Here is a 20,156-nt window from a genome sequence, read left to right as displayed (position 1 = left end):
AGCAGAATTTATTAGCAAATCTTAGAGAAGCTGCCTCAGTCTGCTTTAAACAGTACAATGCAAATACTTTCAAAGGAACAAAACAAATGCTTAAATAAAGGAAAACAGCAACACATGGTTGCATTCACCTATATACGTCAGGTGTACAATGTGACAACGGTTCCAGTAGATCTTGGTGATGAATACACGATCTGTTCATTTCCTGCACAACGAGGACGGTTTTGGTGATTATCAACAGAACAATCCTAGAATTCCACAACTTCAAAAACCAAATGCAGCACTGCACTTCAAAGTAAACTTCATACAAGGCAAACTATAAATTTAGGCAGTATGTGCTTAGGAGAGTATTACAAGTTTTTGTATAATAGTTGCATTTTCCTACAGATCAAAAACTTGTGGTAAAACTTCTTTTTCTTTGGGTATTTAAAGCTGCTACCTGATATTTTTTTATTAGATAAAATCATAGTGTACGCCTCAGATCAATGAATCAACACAATTTACTTGAAAAAGAAAGTTAAGTGCCACTCTAGTTTGTTTTATTCTCTACTCTGAACACTACTGTTGACATTTTCACACTGCATTGTGGGATGTGGAATTGCAGAAACGAGTGCATAAAATTGTTTGTACTTTTTCTGATATCACGGTGTCAAGCTAATCACTGTTCTTGTCTGGCAAAAAAACAACCGAGGACCATTTTTGTTTTATTTCGCTGCCAAAATTCTGTCAGAATAAAGTAAAAAAAAAAAAAAAAAAAATCATGGATCCGTTAATAGAACTCCACATCCCATAATGCAATGTTCAAAAAATGTGTGTCTAGGGTGGAGATGAAAATTAACTTAAGTGACAATTTTAACCTTTTCCTTTCTTTTTGAAGTAATTGTTTGATTCATTGATCTATAAGGCATACACTATGATTTTATCTAATAATAAAAATAAATCTGAAACGTGCAATATTTTAACCACTATTCTTGACGTTGATGCAGTGCTAGTTTTAATATTACACAGAGTGCATGGCGTAAATGATTTGCTTATCACAACCATGCCTCTATTGGCATTTTATATTTTTAATGGGGTTTGTTGGCACTCACCCTGGTCAAACACTCAATCTGCAGGTGATTATCCATAGGAGTTTTTGTAGAGTTTCAAGTGGTCTAAAAATCTCCGTGGGGTGAAGGCATGAGACCTTCCATTATCACTGGAGAAACAAGGTAAGGTCCCACGAGGTGGTCGAGCAGGATAGAGACAGCGGCGCAGGTTTTCATTTTCGAGCCGTTTGGATCCTGGTGAATGCATGCTGCGTTTCACTCTTAAACGTTTGGACTGGGGGTCAGTGCCCGGTTCGACCCCTCTGTAGCGCTTCCTCTGGTTGGAGCAGTGTGGGGACAAGGCCAGAGCTGCCAGGACTGAGGACGAATGATTACTAGCACAGAGGCTGCAAGCATGAGTCTGAGATGGAGCATGTTTGTTCAGGCAAACAAACTTCTGGAAAACCCGTCTGAACTCAGAATCCACTTGTTGGGGTGAAAGAGGGGCCAAGGGCTGGGTGGAGTCAAAGGACAGGTGGCGTCTGCTGTGGGCTCTGGGACGCTGTGGGGAAAAGACTCTCTGGGAGTTTGGAGTTGGAATCTTTGATGGGTCAGAGAGCTTTTGTGAGGGGCAGGAGAAACTTGAAAACTGCCATTTTGTCCTTAAAGGACTCTTGGTATCATGTCCCATTACATCTACGACAGGAATCTTACTCAACATGTGAGGTGATTGGCTGAGGCTGGTGATCAATTGGACTTTGAGTGGACTCTGTCTTACAGGAGAGCTCCTTCTAACAGAGGGGATGTCTGATGTGCACATGGAGTCCCTTGCACTCTGTGATAAAGACTGGAGTCTTTTAAACTTGAGCATTGGACTCATGGATGCTTTAGCAGGGTGTGTAGGACTAGCTGTATACAAGATATCCTGGATGTAGCTCTGGTTCTGGTCAGGGAGAGACTGCTCAGACACCGTAATGGTCTCGTTCAGAGAGATCTCAGGAGCCTTTGATGGTCCAGAGAGATTATGCGAGGGGCTGGAGAAACTGGAAAACCGCCATTTTGTCCTGAAAGGACTCTTAGTATTATGTTCCTGGATGTAGCTCTGGTTCTGGTCAGGGGGAGACCGCTCAGACACTGCAAAGGTCTCATTCAGAGAGATGTCAGAATCAGAGAAGTCCATCACAGTGATGGGGCAGCACTGCTTTTTTGGACTCGTTGATGGTCCAGACTCAGAGAGCTTTTGTGAGGGGCTGGAGAAACTAGGAAACCTGCATTTTGTCCTGAAAGAACTCTTATTATCATGTTCCATTACATCTACGACGGGAGTTTTATTAAACTTGTGAGGTGATTGGTTGTGGCTGGTCATCAACTGGACTTTGAGTGGACTCTGTCTTACAGGAGAGCTCCTCCTTACAGTGGGGATGTCTGCAGTCTGTGATAAAGGCTGGAGTCTTTTATACTTGAGCATTGGACTCATGGATGCTTTAGCAGTCGAGCGGACAGGGTGTGTAGGACTAGCTGTATACAAGATATCCTGGATGTAGCTCTGGTTCTGGTCAGGGAGAGACTGCTCAGACACCGTAATGGTCTCGTTCAGAGAGATCTCAGGAGCCTTTGATGGTCCAGAGAGATTATGCGAGGGGCTGGAGAAACTGGAAAACCGCCATTTTGTCCTGAAAGGACTCTTAGTATTATGTTCCTGGATGTAGCTCTGGTTCTGGTCAGGGAGAGACCGCTCAGACACTGAAAAGGTCTCATTCAGAGAGATGTCAGAATCAGAGAAGTCCATCACAGTGATGGGGCAGCACTGCTTTTTTGGACTCGTTGATGGTCCAGACTCAGAGAGCTTTTGTGAGGGGCTGGAGAAACTAGGAAACCTGCATTTTGTCCTGAAAGAACTCTTAGTGTCATGCTCCTGGATGTAGCTCTGGTTCTGGTCAGGGGGAGACTGCTCAGACACTGTAACAGTCTCATTCATAGAGATGTCAGAATCAGAGAAGTCCATCACAGTGATGGGGCGGCACTGCTTTTTTGGACTCTGCTTACAAGGTATAACAGTCACAGCCTTTAACAGAGACTCTTTTGCAGCACTCCTTATCACAGGGCCACTGGGGTTTCTGAGCCGACTGTTTTTGTTATTGATCTCTTTCGGGTTTTTGTTAGTACTTGATGTGCTGGAAACCACAGAGGAGTTGTTGAGAGTGCTCTTATTCAACTGCTTCCTCCACCTGCGGTACCTCCTCAATACGGCGTTGGCCGTGAGGGAGACGTGCTGCCGATGCCAGGCCTGCTCAATCCTGTTGATCATGCTGGGATAGATGTCCATTAAAGAGCTGCCGTTACTGCTCAGGGACATTTGGAGCTCCTCATTCTGCTCCTCGGGCAGCTGGAGCTCAACATCTGGAAAACCTTTCTGACTATCTTCCAATGAGCTTAAAGACAACAGGGTTTGATGTCCTGACATCTCTGTAAGAGACAGAGACGGAAAAATGACCACAATGCTCTGTAGTTTGTCATATATAGTGATAAAAAGCTCCAGTTACCAGAAACATCTGCAGGATCGGGACTGAAAGACACACTTTCATACATCTCCCCATCTTCAAGTGTGGCGTCCAGCTGCTGAAAAACGCTCTGATTAACAGATGCATTGCTTGGCATTTGTACTTATACAAAGGTTTGGCATTTATTATAGGCATACCTGAGAACCACTTGTGTTGTCTTGTGCTGAAGTTGACAAAAAAAATGTAAACATGGCATAAAATTATTTAATTAAATAAAACGCAGCATGTAAAATCTCAAGTGATTGAAAGCTTACAGCTGTCCGATGTCTCTTCCAAATCCGTCAGGATCTATGGAGAAGACAGGATTAAAGCAGTAGTTTAGGTTAAACCATCACTGACACATCCACAGCAGTCGATCATAGTGTTGACTGTGGTTAGATTTAGACATGAATGATGACCAAGGCACAGACCTTTGATGTGTCACACAGGGTATTTTCTACCTTCTTCAATCGTTTATGAAGTTCTTCATCATGAAAAAAAGTAAAGAAAAGAGGAAAAAAAAAAACTGAGTACAGTACAGATCTGTAGATCTGAAACAAAGTGATGAAATCACAGTGGAAGTCGGGCATTTTGAAAATATGAGTGAGCCTGACCAAAGTGCTGCTGTCTGTAAACCACACGACTGAACATGGAGAAGATAAGTTTTTGTCCCCGCCCTCAGTTGTTCCCACCATATACTGACAGTAAAAACTTACTGAAGTGAACTTGAATTGTTTGCACTTCAATAAAAGTATGTATGATTCGTGCTGATAACTGAAACTGTTTACAACTAATTATTCCTGCAGTGTGGAAGACGGGGTAGTCCCACAAGGTCATTGGCAGTTCATACAAACATTTAAAAGTTGGGCCTGATGGTGGCTCGGGCTGGGTATGGCCAGGTACCTCACGATACTGTCACGATATTTTGCCCATGATAACAATCGTATCACGATGCAGCAATAATCAATATATTGCAAGAAATGTCATCCACGATACATCCCGATATCTGTGTCACTGATCCCTAAACATACTCATCATTTCCTCCTCAGTTCACAAGCGATGTCGGGTCTCGCTGTATAGACTAGTGTAGCATTAGCACAGAGTGCTAACAGCTGATGTGTGTAAACAATGGGTCTGTGGCTCCGAGCAGTGACTCCCAACACGATTGGCAGCAGAAAAAGTAGTGCACTTTGGGCGTCCAGTAGTGCAGTTTGCATTTACATATATGCCAATAAAGTACAATATATATTCTATATTAAACTGCAGTGTTTGTTATAGTTGAAGAAGGAGGAGCTCACATTCTAGGGGGCGTGTATTATGTCTGGGACGTCAACTGCCAACGTGGGCAAAATCCAACTCGCCTGTATGGAACTAACTTTGTTTTTACAAAACGTGGAATAACAAGGGAGGGAGGAAACAGAACTTTTTAAACTCTGTCCCTCTGAATGAGGCTAAAGGGATGCATATCACTGTAGCAAAACCAAAAGTGAATAAGTTGGAAAGAATATAAATACTGTATATTAAGACAAACAAGAAACACAAATGTAGAAATTCAACAAAAATTATACAAAAAGGAAAATACAAAATGACTCCAATAATATGTGGAACCAGAGGTGGTGTAATGAATCTACTGGTGCTCCTCGTTTCTTGAGATCAACTTCTGTGTGTGTTGACGGCTGCTGTTAGTGGTATTTGTAACGTGCAAAATAAATGCTGAAATAATTCCTAAACAGTTCTATTGTGTGTGGAGACCTGGTCCAGGACCTGGGCAGGGAAGTGCAGCGGACTTTGGTTCTCGCTCTAATTTTCCCGTCACACAAACAGAACAAGTTTAAAAAAAAAAAAAAAAAAAAAAAAAAACACGCTGCTTATCTGGTTTTTCTGTATTTCTGTTTAAGTCTTAAATCAGTAAAACAAAATAACCACACTGTTTATTTGTTATTTTGATTTGGTTTCAAAACGGAATACCGAAAGAACGATGGGTACATGGATTAAAACAACAAGAACACACAAAATGACTAAAATAAAAGTAAATGAATAAAAGATAACACACTCATCTTGAACCCTTTGTTCTTTCCTGTATTAATGCTCAGATTTGTCATCTTTCTAAATGCTGACATGAATGTTGATAAAGTGGCCCTCGAATCAGAGACAATCACATTTTTGCGGCCCCACTGTGATAAAGTTTCTTATTAGAAGAACTAATCTATTGCAATGATCAAGTCACAAAGTGATAAATCAGTAATTCAGAAACATCGCTTACTGATGTACACTTTAATTGTACACCTTTAACCAATAAAAACTTACATATTGTAAAAACATGTGATTAAAAGCAAATGTTTAGAACCATAATAAAAATGTTTATCCCATATCAACTACTGCAGGAAAAGGCAGGGCTGGGCGATATGGCCTTTTATAAATACCGCGATATTTTTAGGCCATGTCACGATACACGATATATATCTCGATATTTTGCATTACCCTTGAATTAACACTTTGATGCACAAAATCACACCAGTATGATGATTCTATATGTCTACATTAAAACATTCTTGATCATACTGCATTAATATATGCCAATTTTAAACTTTCATGCAAAAAAGGGGATATCACAACTAAGTCAAAGTTGACATAACTGTATTTATTAAACAGTGAGTGGCTCAAACATAAAATTGTCAACAGAAAGTGCACGTTCTGTGCAAAATTGTCACAGAGACATTTCAAAACAAGACATTAGTGCAGGATGCAACTCACATGGCATTTCAAAACACAAAATTAAAGTGCACTTTTTGTACATAATGCCACTACAATATTTTAAAACAAATGGTGCCCTTTTGTGCATGTTGTCATTAAGATGACATTTCAAAAAAAAGAAAAAAAAAAAAAAGTCCGCGAGTTTAACGGTATGGTCATTTTCAACACCGCACAGACTACAAGCTGCGATATATCGAGTATATTCGATATATCGCCCAGCCCTAGCGGGGGCCACAAAAATGGAATTGTCTGAACCGAGGGCCACAATATCAACATTAATGACCAATCCGAGCTTCAATACAGGAAAGAACAAATGCTTTTTTTTTTTGTGTGTGTGTTTTGTATATTTTTCTGTTATCTTTGTGCATATTTGTAGCGGTCATATGTTATTTGTTGTAAAATTCTGTTTATTTGTTGTTCTTTTGTATACTTTTGGGCATAGTTTTAGTGGTTGTATGTTTTTGGAGTTAATTTATGTATTTTTGGTAGGGATGTAACGATTAATCGTAAGGCAGTTAAAAATCGATTCATAGGTATCACGGTTGATATCGATTTTCTGAAAATTGAATCGCAGTACTTTTTTAACCAGCAGAGGGCGCTATCCACAAGTGTAGGCGGCGGGCGGAGTCTGTTAATACTTTCTTTCTGGCTGCCTTCTACTCTTAAATATGTTAATAAATGATTCATTACCACTTTAGCACCGAAAGAATATCTGTAATATTACTTGAATATCTGTAAAAGTCACGTTTTTCTATTAGCTCTGTCTGCTAGCATAGCTTATCTTCTTCACTGCAAGATATCTGCATGCCAACCGACCACTGTATCACCAGCGCCCTCTGCTGGTCCAAACAAATATGACGTAAATTAGTGCAATCACGGTTTTTTTTTTTTTAAAGCCCAATTGTTAAGGCACAAAATACATTTTCAGTTGCACTTTTAAAAGAAAAAGAACTATTATGCAGTTTTGCATTGTTTATTTTAGAACCAGAATTTAAATTAATAGGCTTAATTTTTATTTGTATTATTCCTTTATTTATTTCATTCAAGATTTATTTTTAGTTAAATTGCATTGTTTTGAATAGTTTATCAAGGAATTCTTTTGACAATGAAAAATAAAAGGAAAATAGTACAGTATTTTCCCCAAAAAAAAAAATTTGTCTACAGTCCCATTTTGTAAAATAAATCGTGAGGGAATCGTATCGTGAATCGAATCGTATCGGGAGTTGAGTGAATCATTACATCCCTAATTTTTGGTGTCTTTTGTGCAATTATTTGTTAATAGTGCTTTGTTTTTCTTGCAACTACTTTTTTTTTTTTTTTGGTTTGAAACGAAAAATTGCTGTCACATGTAGGTCATGTTTTCTCATGTTGACTCATTATTAGTGTTGATTTACTTCCTGTTTGTTATTAAAGGATATATTAAAAACAAGCATTCCCTCCTTTCTCTCTCTGACGGGTCACAATGACACAAACACATGTGGACTTACGTCTGGGGTGGATACAGTTGAGGTCCACTGCAAACTCTTCGCCGAGGTCCTGGAACTTGGAGTACTGTAGAGAAAGCAGCATGATCAGCCTTTTGTGCCTCGTTTAACACAACCAAAGTCTTCATTGAACACACCTTGTCTATGATTCTGTCCAGTGACTCTTTGTAGATCTTGTTGTTGACCCGGCAACTCTCCAGAAAAGCCTCGTCCATGGTGTCTGGTTGATCGGACTGTTACAGCTACAGCTCCACACAGGCGCCTCTGGTTCAAACCTGCCCCGAGCAACGTGATTGGACAACGACGGAAGTGGAGCTTTCACGGACACTGGGAAAGCAGAGACTCGACCTATTGTAGCTAAAAACAGCATATCGAATTTTATTTTTTTTAAATTGTAGTATTCATTTATATTAATTAATCTGACGTTATAAATTTCGTATTTGTTTTATTTATTTAATCTTGTTTAAATTCTCTTCACGCGGCAAGATGTAAAAAAGCTTAAATGATCTAAATTAAAGACGTACATACTTGCAAGACAAAGTGCAACGCTTTCATGAGAATTTGAGAATTTTACTTAACTACATCGGGAATGTGTTTGAAAAACTCACTCAAATAACGTTTTTTTTTTCATAAAAGTTGCTCGTAAATTTAGTGATATATAATATATAACTATTATCACTGAAATTGAATAAAAATTTATGTTTATTTTTATTAATATATATATATATATATATATATATATATATATATCTATATATATATATATATATATATATATATATATATATATATACGTGATGTGATTTTATTTTTATTTATTTATTTTTTATTTTTTTATGTCACTTTTTATTCAGTTCCAGTAACAAACAATAAGTGGCCACATTTTACAGACCGATGAAAGAAATATATAAAGAAAATAAAAAATGCCAGGGGTAAAAAACACAAGAATAATTAATACATATTTCAGATGAAACAGTTAAATAAATATGAATAGAACTTATTTTGACTTTTTTTGTTTTAAAAAAAAAAAAAAAAAAAAAGCTTTGGGGTCCACTGAAGAATACATACAACAAAAATACATATGCAACTATAAACAAGCTCATTTTTGATATTTTGTCCGGGAAATTGATTTGATGAGGGTCGGTGAAGTCGACGACTGATGACGTATTCTTCTCCCCTAACACGTCATCTTTACTCGACGGACCCGGTGTGTCCGATGTAAACATTTCCTCTCCTAACGGCGCTGTAATGACTGGAAAATGGTATTTACCCACAACTTAACTCCACATCAATCCTTATTATGGAACAGTTCAATACTTTTAAAAAGAAATTTATCTCTGAATGGTTCGAAAAGGGTATTATATTATTATAACTTGATGGATAGTAATTATGTTATGTTGGATCATAAAAGCTTTGTTGATCGGTTTATATTGAACTGTATCAAATCTGTAAAGCTGTTCCTTAAGCCATGACACATTTATTTAATAAATTAGATATAATAGAACAATACATCCAATGACCACACTAATATCTTTGAAAAGACCTATTCTAAATATATGAAATGAGCCTAACCCACCAGAAACTCATTTTAAAATATGTCATAATGTTTACCCTATTTCTAATTTTCTAAACAAACTGTTCAAATGTGATAAAAACAGAACGTGTCTTTTGTGATCATAAAGAAGAGTATTTAAAACACCTATACCAGGGGTCTGCAACCTTTACTCTCAAAAGAGCCATTTTGTCATATCTCACCTGGATTAAAGTCCTTCCAGAGCCGTAAAAAAAAAAAAAACCTTTCTAATGAAAACAACATAGTGTATACATTTCTATACAGTTAAAATTATATCGAATAATGTTTTGAAAACAAATTAATTTTTTTTTTTAGATAATGTGTTTGAAGGACTACAAAAAATAACTTGAATATGACAACACATGTCAGTCAACACATGCTGATTACTAATTTCTTGCCACATATCAAGCATGCATATTTAGCCAGCATGTTGGCAGTTAAATGAATCTGTCCCCACACAATTCAAATGTATATTTACTTCCAGGATAGACTTTTAGTTATCTTGCCAGGGATTTAAAACTTAAAGTTAACCACAGGTGCAGGAAAAAGTTAATGGTCTGTAGATGTTTCAGGACGTGAAGTGAGTTATTGCAGGTTGACAAATCGTTATATCGTGATTTTATTTGGTTTCAAAATCATTAATCAATAATCCCCTCTGTAAGAAAATAATTATTGACTTCGATATTTTTGAAAGCTTTAGGGAGCCATTGCAAAAGAGTCAAAGAGCCACATGAGGCTCCAGAGCCGCAGGTTGCAGACCCCTGACCTATACTTTACCTGCCCGATTTCATGTAAATTCTGGAGTGACGTTAGAGGTTGGCTTTGTCTCAAAATTCTTAATATTCCCACTTTTACCTTTAATTATTTAGGATACTTTGTTGACAACTTAGAAAGTAACGTGTCTGATACTGTGAACATTGTGTTTTTTTATGAAAAATACCATATACACTGGTGTAAGTGGAGACGGTCTCACCCCTGCTTTAACCATCTTATCAATGACTTTAAGTTATTTTTTTCCTTTATAAAACTGTTGAAAGCTGACCATGCAAAAAAAAAAAAAAAAAAAAAAAACATTTCTTGCTTTTGTTTATTATATATAAAGTCAAGCTCCTTTTGTTTTTTTTATTTTTCTCTGCCTGACAATGTATATGTATGTGCATATTTGTGTGTGTTAGGGTGTTTGTTGTTTTTTTTGTTTTAGTTTTTTACGGTCTCTTTGCTTGGTTTGTGATATATTGTGTACAGTTGTTCTACTGCTATTACCTCTGTGAGACATTGTTTCATGTTGCTCCATAAATGAATAAAAATAACAGTGACGCTCTAATGCAGTGAGATGTGTTCATATCTCACAGGTTCTGAGTGGTCCTTGAAGGCATCATGACTATGTCTGCTGGGACGCTGCAGCAGCTCGTCTCCACAGCAGCCTCTCTGCACCCGAACAGAGAGGCTGTGACCTACCATAGCGGCTTTGATCCAGCGAACCAAACCTCTCTGTCCTACCGGGAGCTGATGCAGCTCTCTACTGAACTCAGTGGTGTCCTGATGGAGAGATGTCCTGTCTGCAGGGGTCTGATCGGGCTGTATTGCACTGAAGATGTCCTCACACCTGTCTGGATCCTGGGGTCAGTGCATGAACTTACATAGTAGTATGTGCATTTATTCATTTTTATTGTTGTAGTTTATTTTTTTACTATATGAATGTTTGAATTTTTTAGTTGTGATAAATGAACTGTCTGTGCAGCAGATCCCTCTGTGCAACACAAATTTCTCCCTTGGGAGATTAATAAAGACACGTTGATTTTGATATTACCTCATCAGGTTTGACTCTGACTGTGTTGTGTTCAGGGTCCTTCAGTCTGCTGCAGCCTATGTTCCTTTGGATCCAGAAGCTCCTGGTCTCCTCTCAGCCAGAGTCATCAACCAGTGTGGACTCAAGTACTGTGTGGTTAGGTCAGACCTCCTGCGGGTACGTGTCTGTCCAGCATCAAAACAGGACTTCACACTGAAAAATCTGTTTAGGAAATCGGAAGCTTACCCAATCCTCTTTTTTTAAAAAATTAACATTGGAAATATTGATTTTTAAAAAAAAAAAAAACATTTATTTCATTTTTTTCTTATCAAGGAATTTCAGAGCGCCCTCACACAGCACCTGTCTGTGCACGTGTGTGTGGAGCTGCCAAAGTTTAAGCTGACCCTGGTACAAGTTAAACCTCACTCTGAGCCTGAAACAGGCACAGCAGGTGGCGGAGACGTCAGTGATACGAAAAAGGACTCTGTGCCCAGGGAACTGGCCTATGTCCTGCACACATCTGGAACAACTGGAGTCCCAAAAAGCGTACGGGTACCACACAGCTGTATCCTCCCAAATGTGCTCCATCTGAGGTGGGTAGGACAGGAATGTGTCCATGTAGTGGTGGAAACTGGAATGTTTTCATTAAAAAAACAGTTTGCTTTTGTGTGTTCAGATCTTTGTTTCAAATGAGGGAGGATGACGTGGTTTTTCTGGCCTCGCCACTGACCTTTGACCCCTCAGTGGTGGACATCTTTCTGGCTTTGTCATCAGGGGCTCGGCTCCTCATCGTCCCTGCGGTGATCAAGAAAATGCCCAATCAGCTGGCTGACATCCTGTTCAGACATCAGAGAACCACAGTCCTACAGGTAACTGTAGACTCACAAGTCATTCAGACATCAGTTACTTTCCCCAAACCCCAAGGTTTGTTGAGTTATCAGGGTTTTCTCCCTTAGGTCACACTAAGGGTGTGCGATCTGACAATATTAGATCGTTAATGATTAAAACATGACAACGATCCGCCCAAATCATGGAGTTTGTGCACATTTTATCACATGAAAATCACTAGACTGATATGCTGCCTTGTTATGTAGGAAGTGTTGCTTCACCACTTTAGCTTAGTTTTTGTTTGATGTTAATTGTGCTTGCAACCAGTTGCTTACATAAATTTTTCGAATTGTTTGAAAAGTACAAATGATCTTATATTCCTCTTTTCCATTTAGGACGATGGTTTTAAGTAGGTGAATTGGTTTGTTTTACTGGTAAATAACTTGAAAATAGTCAAAATGATCTGAATGAAGCAATTGTGATTAAAAGGTGATCGTGATTTTCTTTTCAATATCGCCCACCCACAGGTCACACCCACTCTGCTGCTGCGCTTCGGTCAGCGCACCCTAACAGACCAGGTGCTGTCCTCCACCTCCACTCTGAGGGTGTTGGCTCTGGGTGGAGAGGCGTTCCCATCTGCGGCTCTGCTACGCAGCTGGAAACACAAGGACAACCAAACCAGCATCTTCAACATCTACGGGATCACAGAGGTCTCTTGCTGGGCCTGTTGCTACAAACTACCAGACTCTCTGCTCCAGGATGACACACCGTGAGTGGCCCATTGTTTAGCACAGACATGGTTTTAGATGCACCACAGATACAGCAGCTGATCATGAGACCAACCTTACAGCTCTGCGTCCTCTGTGCCACTCGGGACACCTCTGATGGACACGGTTATAGAAGTCAGAGGTGAAGATGGCGTCGTGGTGACTGAAGGCCAAGGACAGGTTTTCATAGGTGATGATGATGGTGATGATCATTAGAAGATGAACACAGCAGTTCTTCTTACAGATTCCAGTTGTTCTTGATGCAGGAGGGGAGGACAGAGTGTGTCTCCTGTCTGATGAAGATGCTGTGGTCCCAGGGACGATGAGAGCCACAGGAGACTGGGTGGAAGTTAAAGACTCTCAGCTGTACTACATGGGACGGAGGGACAGAACAATCAAACGGAATGGAAAGCGTGTGAACTTGGACAGCTTGCAGCAAGTAATCATTTAACAAGCGTTTTGTCAATTATGCTTAAAGCTGCAGTTTGTAAGTTTTTTGGGGGTTTTATTTGGTCAAAAATCCATAACCATCTTATTATTTTGTATTGCATATTGTAATCCAAAGTGTTCTGAGTAGACAGTGAATCTCTGCTCCTTCTTCTGGCTCTATAAATGAGCGTGACGCTAGACTTCAGCCAATCAGAGATCTTTCTACCAACGAGCCCATGAGCTGTTTTAAGTAGTACTATTGGCTGCTCGAGCTGCTCGTCAAAAGTCAATGCGGTTCTCAATCTGAGAGTCCCATGGCTTTATTTTCAAGCTGAAGTTTCTAACCTGGCTTTTAGCACAGCGGTTACACGGTAAAGCAAGTGGAAAAGGAAGACAGAGGTGGAGAAGCAACAGAATAAAGTCACAAACATGTTCAGGAGTAACGGAGTCCATGGAGTCGGTGTGTGCAGCGGACTGCGCTGACTGGAAGCAGATCGTGCACAGTCAGAGAGAGAGAGAGGAAGAACAGATGGAATAAATAACAGTTGCAAAGAGTTCCAGTGTGCGCGTACACAAGAAGACCGGTGAGGTTCATTCAGGAGGGGAGGGGGGAGCGTGGAGCACCTCACTATTTTACATACCGCAGCTTTAAATACACACAGAAACTGAACGAGTGCCACAAATGAGGAGTCTTTAGTCCAGGAGGGCCGCTGTCCCGTATGTTTTTATTGTTTTCCTACTCCAAAGTGCCTGATTTCAAAGAAAGAATTCCTACAAAGCTGAATAATGATTGTGATGAATGCATTCCATTAGTGACGCCTAAAATAGGGCTTCTTAAGTCAAGGCCCTTCCCGATGGGTTAGACCCCTTTACCTTTTATTTTGAAGGTGTGTTGTAGTTTCTTTGTTTCTTTAAAATACTATAGTTCCTTTTTTATTTATATATATATATATACATTTTAGGTTTATTATACTGATAATTAAATCAATGATTACTTGTATTTTGTATTTAGTTATTTTTTTTGTATTTTCACTGCAAACCTGTAGCTTCCTGCATAGCAGTGTTAACACTGCTTGTTTGACTCCTCCTCTGCAGCTCGTACTGACCCTGCCACAGGTGGAGGCCTGCGCTGTGGCTTTGCATCAACGCAGACTGATCTCCTTTGTTGTGGCGTCTGACGACCAAACCGTAGACGGAGATCTAAAGAAGCTCCTTCTTAGGCAACTGTCTCTGCTGCTGCCCTCACACAGCGTTCCTGACACAGTCGTTCTGGTCCAAGCCTTGAGCCTGACTTCTCATGGTGAGACACACAAGAGGAAACACTCGTTCTTTGTTCCGTCGTCTTCTCCAGGTTCGTAGAGAGCTTAAGCCTTGAAATAAGTGGTGCTTTTGATGAATGAGAGAGTCAAGCTTTAGGGTTACTGGTTAGGTGTGGACACAGGGTTTATTATGTTAAAAGGTTTTGGGAACAGACCAGTCTGGGATTCAGTGGTAAACAGGCTTTCAGCTAGTCTGGCGATAAGCCACACCCACTTTCTTACTTTTATTAAGAAAGTGATTATGGTAATGCCGCTGTTTCTGCTCACTACCCCGGTTTGAAAGAAAATGGGCTAATCAGAGCCGTACAAAAAGAACGTCATATCTCCTGCGCCAAGCACAGTTAAAATAAACATGGCGCCCACCACAGAGAAGTCGCTCGAAGCTGCACTCTAAAAGTTCTGGATATGTCGTTAAAACCACAACAGGAATCGGTTTAAAACCGTAGTCTGTACCATACTACGCGCCATTTTCCTCTGCCGGCTCCGTTTACGGAAGAAGATCTACAATTGTCGCGCTTCGGTCATCTCGTCTGCTCTTTGTTTGATTGGTTACTCTGCCGGTGTTTGTCCCGCCCCACTCAGCCCCCCAGAACTCAAACTTCTGGTGAGCGCTTTCAGACTAATCGCCTGTATTAAACATTGAATAATACCAGGAGATTAGGATGGATTCCAGGTTAGCTTTCAGCGTGTGTCTCAGTGAATTCGCTGTTGTTCAGTGCTCTCAAGGTGGCGTATGTAGCTGATAGCCGTAGTCAGAACATAGCAGAACCTTCTCAGGCAGAGGCCTTGCTGAATGTTATCAGTGTACGACAGTATCTCTTTCTTAGGGCAGTTTGACCAGAACTGACCAGGAGAGAGTTCTGTAATTACATATCAACGTGTTCTTGTTGTCAGGCAAAGTGGACACGAAGGCTTTGATTAGAACATTCCAGCAACAGAGAAGCTCTTTGGGGTCCTCACGAGGAGACGCCACCAAGCTCAGGCCAACTCTTCAGACTCTGTGGAAGGTATTTCTATTTTCACAACTGATGATGTAGTTTACACGCATTTCAGGTAATCTCAAGATATGAAATCATCTTTCAACAGGATTCATTAGGTCTTCCCAGCCATGAGGACGTTGACTATGACTCTAACTTCCTGCTGAGTGGAGGAGATTCTCTGAAAGCACTGAGTCTCTGTGAAGACATCCAGACGGCTGTGGGAGTCGACCCACCGCGGCTTTTAGAGGTCATCCTCAACGGGAGCTTCTCTGACCTGCTGCACCTTCTTAACGGTATCACGCAGACGCCGCAGCTGGAACTCAGTAATCAATTACTGCCCAAGTCCCAAAAACGACACTCGGATGCTCCTCCCGTTGGTCTGCAGGCAAAGAGGGAACGTAAAAGGTCTTCCACTGCTGGAACCAGGGCTGTGAGGGTGATCAAACGAGGGGGGGAGGTACTGGACATCTGTAACGTGAGTCTGAAACCACAGGCTCACACTGTCAGGGAAAAGGATTCAGACCTCAGCCTCAGTCTGAGCTGGTCCTCGGATACGGGCAGATGTGTGGATGCATCCCCAGTGATCCTCATACGAGACGGGACAGAGCCGAGGTCTGACTGTGGCACAGGAAGTGTCTTCATCGGCTCCCACTCCCACAGGATCCAGGCTTTAGACCTGAGCACTGGGATCGTTCTGTGGGAGCGAGTTCTGGGAGACAGAATCGAGGCTTCAGCCGCTGTGTCCCATTGTGGTTCCCTGGTGATTGTAGGTTAGTGTCAGTTACTACAGTGGTTCTCAACCTTTTCAGCCCACCACCCCCAAAATAAAGGTTTCAGAGACCAGTGACCCCACTGTGGTTGAACACAGACATGAACATTGAAGAACAGTCATGTGGAGACAGGACTGTCTATAAGGGGGAATAAAGGGGAGAGATTTTTGGGGCTCATCCATAAAGTCAGCAAAATGATGGTCTATTGTTCTATGAATCTGTGATAACCATATTTATTTATTTATCTGAATAATATCCACTGTTACTCAGGAAGTTTAGTATTATTTGGGCCATAGTATATAGTCATCTTAAAGATGTAAATTCTTGTTTTATTCAGAAATAAAATGGGTTAAAAGTGACCAAAAATGGTGGAAAGGGTGGTTAAATGGTGGTGGTGGGGGGGGGTAATGTAATTTAAAATATATGAACAATTAGTAAAGTGACAATATTGGGTCAACATATGTGACATGAGGTGGGAAAAGTGGTGGAAAGGGTTTAAAAGTGCCAAAAATGTCTTGTAAGTGGAAACAATGTACAGAACAGGTATTGAAATTGGATGAAGTGGCAGTAATGGGAGTAATGTAGCAAAAATGCATTAAAAGTAGCAAAGATATGGCAAGAAAAAGTGATGAAATAGGTTAAAATATGACAAGTTTGGTGAAGTTGCATAAAAAGGGTAAAAATAAGCAAAAATGGGCTCAAATTGTTAAAAAAAATATTTGTAGTTTCTTGAAGGCATCTAGTGACCCCCTTCCAGTATGTCACAAACCCAAATGGGGTCCTGACCCCATGTTTGAGAACCCCTGTGTTAGCCAATGTCTTTATTTGGGTGACTGTCGTGGTTTCTCTGCTCACAGGCTGTTATGACGGCTGTGTGTATTTCCTGTGCGCTGAATCTGGAGAGACTCGATGGACTTATCAGACTGGGGATGCGGTGAAGTGCAGCCCAGCTGTGGATCCTCTGACAGGTCATGTGATAGTGGGCTCGCATGATGGGCACGTATACGCCCTCAACCCACAAGTGAGTCCCTTTGTTGTGACTTATGTGTGTCATTAGCATAGAGCAGGGCCGTCAAACTCATTTTAGTTCAGGGGCCAAATACGGACCACTTTGATCTCAAGTGGCCCGCAAATTTTAGGTGAGAAAGCGAGTAATCTCAACATTATTCTGCCCTATAAATATACCTAAAGTAGTGGAAGTTACAGACAATATCCAAGATTTAGATTTTGTTGAGTTTGTTCAATTTGGGAAAATTTTGTGGAATAATTTTAATAAAATTGCAGGATTTTGGAAAAGATGATAAATGACTTTCATACTGACAGTGGACAACAAAAATACACAAAATGAGAGAAAAATATGCTAAATAACACCAAAAACAACAAAATAGGCAGGAAAGAGAAGCATTTTTTTTTTTTTTTTTTTTTAACATTTTACAGAAAAACAAACATGATAACAAAACACAAAAAATTACACAAAAAACACAAAATATGAAAGTAAAAATACACATAAAATGAGAAAAGGAAAAAAAAAAAATCACAAAATTCCCTGGCAAATATTGTGGCTATTCATTGAATTCATGTATTTGGAATAGCTGAGATATCTACAACTGAATGACTTGGTATTTTTACACAATGATTTATGTTTTTTATCATTTCGACTTTATCCTGTGGGCCCATTGGATGCTCTAAAGGGTTAAAATTGGGCTTTGAGTTTGACACTTGTGGCATAGAGAAATAAGCAGAAGTAGAGAACAAAAATAATATGAATTTCTTTACAATCTCAAGTAATTCCTAAAAGTTCTTCTCTTTGTGTATGGCTCCACTTTATTTTTGTTACAATGTGAACTTTGAATAATTTCCATGTCGTTGAAATAGTGTGTTTTAAAGTTAGCCAGTCAGTGTTTGTAGTACCACTTTGTGCCAGTAGGTGGTGTAGGGAGTCACAGCCATGTTTCCTGATGAAAAAGAAGCAGATTTGTTGTTGATAACCTCTAGTAACATCATCAACAGCACTGCCCCTAGAGGAGACTACAGGTATTAGATGTGTTTTGTAAGATTTATTATGATTATCACAAGTTTTATTTAAAATTTTAACTATTAACCAGAGTCACCTGTGAGTCGTGTGTTTTTTTTTAAACAAGAGGAACATCAGTCATGAATAGACCATGATGCCCTGTTAACTGATGGTGGTAAAGCTTGTGTTTGCACGCTCTATTCCAGACTCGACAGTGCATCTGGAAGTGTGACTGCAGTAGTGGAGCAGTGTTTTCATCACCACATCTCCTCCCATCCCAAAGACGGGTGTTTGTGGCGACACTGGGAGGACGTCTGCTCTGCCTCAGTCTGGTAAGAACAGGCTTTTGTTTCGTTTGATTATCTGTATGTAGGCTACAGGTTTATATAGTTGTAGGGCAGGGGTGTCACACTCATTTTAGTTCAAGGGCCAAATATGGACCAGTTTTATCTCTAGTGGGCCAAAGATTTTAGGCGGGAAAACGAGTCATTTCATCATTGATGTGCCTTAATTTGCACTTCAATGTATAAATGATATATTATGGAATGCACAGAATATATACAAGCAATAAATGACATGTCACTCCATTTCACTTTCAATTACCATGATTTTGTGATCATTTGGAGAAACTTAGTGAAATAATTTGAGGAAAATGCAAGATTTTGGGAACTCCATCGTGTAATATAAGCGCAGGAAAACTGTATAGTGGAGTTTCATTAAATATATGCCTTCAGAGGGATTGAGATACAGCATCTACAACTGAATTAATTAGTTGGTCATTTACACAATGATGACGACTTTCTCCTGCGGGGCCGTATTGAATGCTCTAAAGGGCCAGATTTGGGCCCCGGGCCTTGAGTTTGACACAATTGTAGGGAATGATGTTTTGGTTCGATGAAGTCCTTTGATGCATAGAGATGTGTAAGAAGGTAACATTGGTGTTGATACACTCCTCTGCAGGACAATGGAGACATCCTATGGGCTCATTGTGGAGACGTCCCTTTCTTCTCGTCACCAACCAGCACCTCTGGTCACATCCTGATTGGCTCTGTGGACGGAAACATCTCCTGCTTCAACAGCTCAGGAGAAGTGGTGAGAAACAGACAGGACTGGAAGAATCACAGCTTTGAATGTTCTTTTTAGTGAAAATGACAAGAGTGCTGCTTTGTGTGTGTCTGTGCAGCTGTGGCAGCGTTTAACAAAGGGACCAGTCTTCTCTTCTCCGTGTGTCACTGCAGACCAGCAGAGGCTTCTGTGCGGGTCACATGACGGTCTTTTGTACTGTTTGAGCTGCGCAGACGGCTCTGACGTTTGGGTGTTTGAGACCACAGGAAAGGTGTACTCTACCCCGTGTGTGTTTGATGGCTCTGCCGTAGGCAGGAGCGGGGACTTAGTGGGCGTGGCTTCTACTGATGGCACAGTATGGATTCTGGATGGAGGGGATGGTCACGTGCTGGCCTCACACACACTGTCAGGAGAGCTGTTTTCGTCCCCCGTGGTGTGGGAAGACTCGCTCATAGTCGGCTGTCGTAACGACTTTGTGTATTGTTTAAAGCTAACATAAGGAAACACTAAATATATTTTTGTACAGGTTTTTACAATAAACTCTCAGTGTCGTATCACTCAGTGTCTGTGTGTGTAGAGCAGAAATGGGAAATTTCGATCACTATGGGGGCCACAAACATGTGATTGTCTCAGCCAAGGTCCGCATTATGACAATTCACATCATTTAGAATCCAATCAATCTGAACAATTATTTTAAATTTTTGTTGTTGTTTTGTGTTTTTTGTGTCATTTCGTACACTTTCTCTCATTATGCTTGTTTTTAGTGTCGTATTGTGTGTTTTTGTATTACGTGCATTATTCTCCCTTTTTGTGTGGTTT

General features: G+C 40.2%; 2 protein-coding genes across 5 annotated transcripts; one reads left to right on the top strand and one right to left on the bottom strand.

Moving 5' to 3' along the window:
- Positions 1-144: 144 nt before the first annotated feature.
- On the bottom strand, positions 145-8,078 carry LOC114462178 (mucin-17). 3 transcript variants are annotated; one of them, XM_028444869.1, is made up of 8 exons: positions 7,941-8,078; positions 7,807-7,870; positions 3,997-4,049; positions 3,841-3,874; positions 3,724-3,749; positions 3,569-3,644; positions 2,122-3,491; positions 145-1,956 (listed from the first exon to the last, which is right to left on the bottom strand). In XM_028444869.1, the coding sequence occupies exons 1-8, from the start codon at positions 8,016-8,018 to the stop codon at positions 1,117-1,119; spliced, it is 2,541 nt and encodes an 846-aa protein (XP_028300670.1). In that variant the 5' UTR covers positions 8,019-8,078; the 3' UTR covers positions 145-1,116. The 3 variants fall into 3 exon arrangements, with proteins under 3 accessions (XP_028300670.1, XP_028300668.1, XP_028300669.1); XM_028444867.1 differs by having other exon boundaries at positions 145-3,491; XM_028444868.1 differs by having other exon boundaries at positions 145-3,491; positions 3,569-3,641.
- A 914-nt stretch (positions 8,079-8,992) lies between these two features.
- On the top strand, positions 8,993-19,836 carry aasdh (aminoadipate-semialdehyde dehydrogenase). 2 transcript variants are annotated; one of them, XM_028444387.1, is made up of 15 exons: positions 8,993-9,065; positions 10,729-10,998; positions 11,222-11,342; positions 11,499-11,758; positions 11,842-12,034; positions 12,521-12,762; positions 12,844-12,950; positions 13,027-13,199; positions 14,285-14,489; positions 15,403-15,515; positions 15,595-16,258; positions 17,116-17,279; positions 18,479-18,604; positions 19,233-19,364; positions 19,456-19,836. In XM_028444387.1, exons 2-15 carry the CDS (start codon positions 10,754-10,756, stop codon positions 19,834-19,836), a joined length of 3,126 nt encoding a protein of 1,041 aa, XP_028300188.1. In that variant the 5' UTR covers positions 8,993-9,065; positions 10,729-10,753. The 2 variants fall into 2 exon arrangements, with proteins under 2 accessions (XP_028300188.1, XP_028300187.1); XM_028444386.1 differs by having other exon boundaries at positions 14,285-14,540.
- Positions 19,837-20,156: the final 320 nt, after the last annotated feature.

Source organism: Gouania willdenowi, chromosome 4 (assembly GCF_900634775.1).
Source record: "Gouania willdenowi chromosome 4, fGouWil2.1, whole genome shotgun sequence".
Classification (NCBI taxonomy): Eukaryota; Metazoa; Chordata; class Actinopteri; order Blenniiformes; family Gobiesocidae; genus Gouania; species Gouania willdenowi.
Note: the sequence above shows the minus strand (reverse complement) of the source record. Positions and strands in the feature narration are given on the sequence as shown.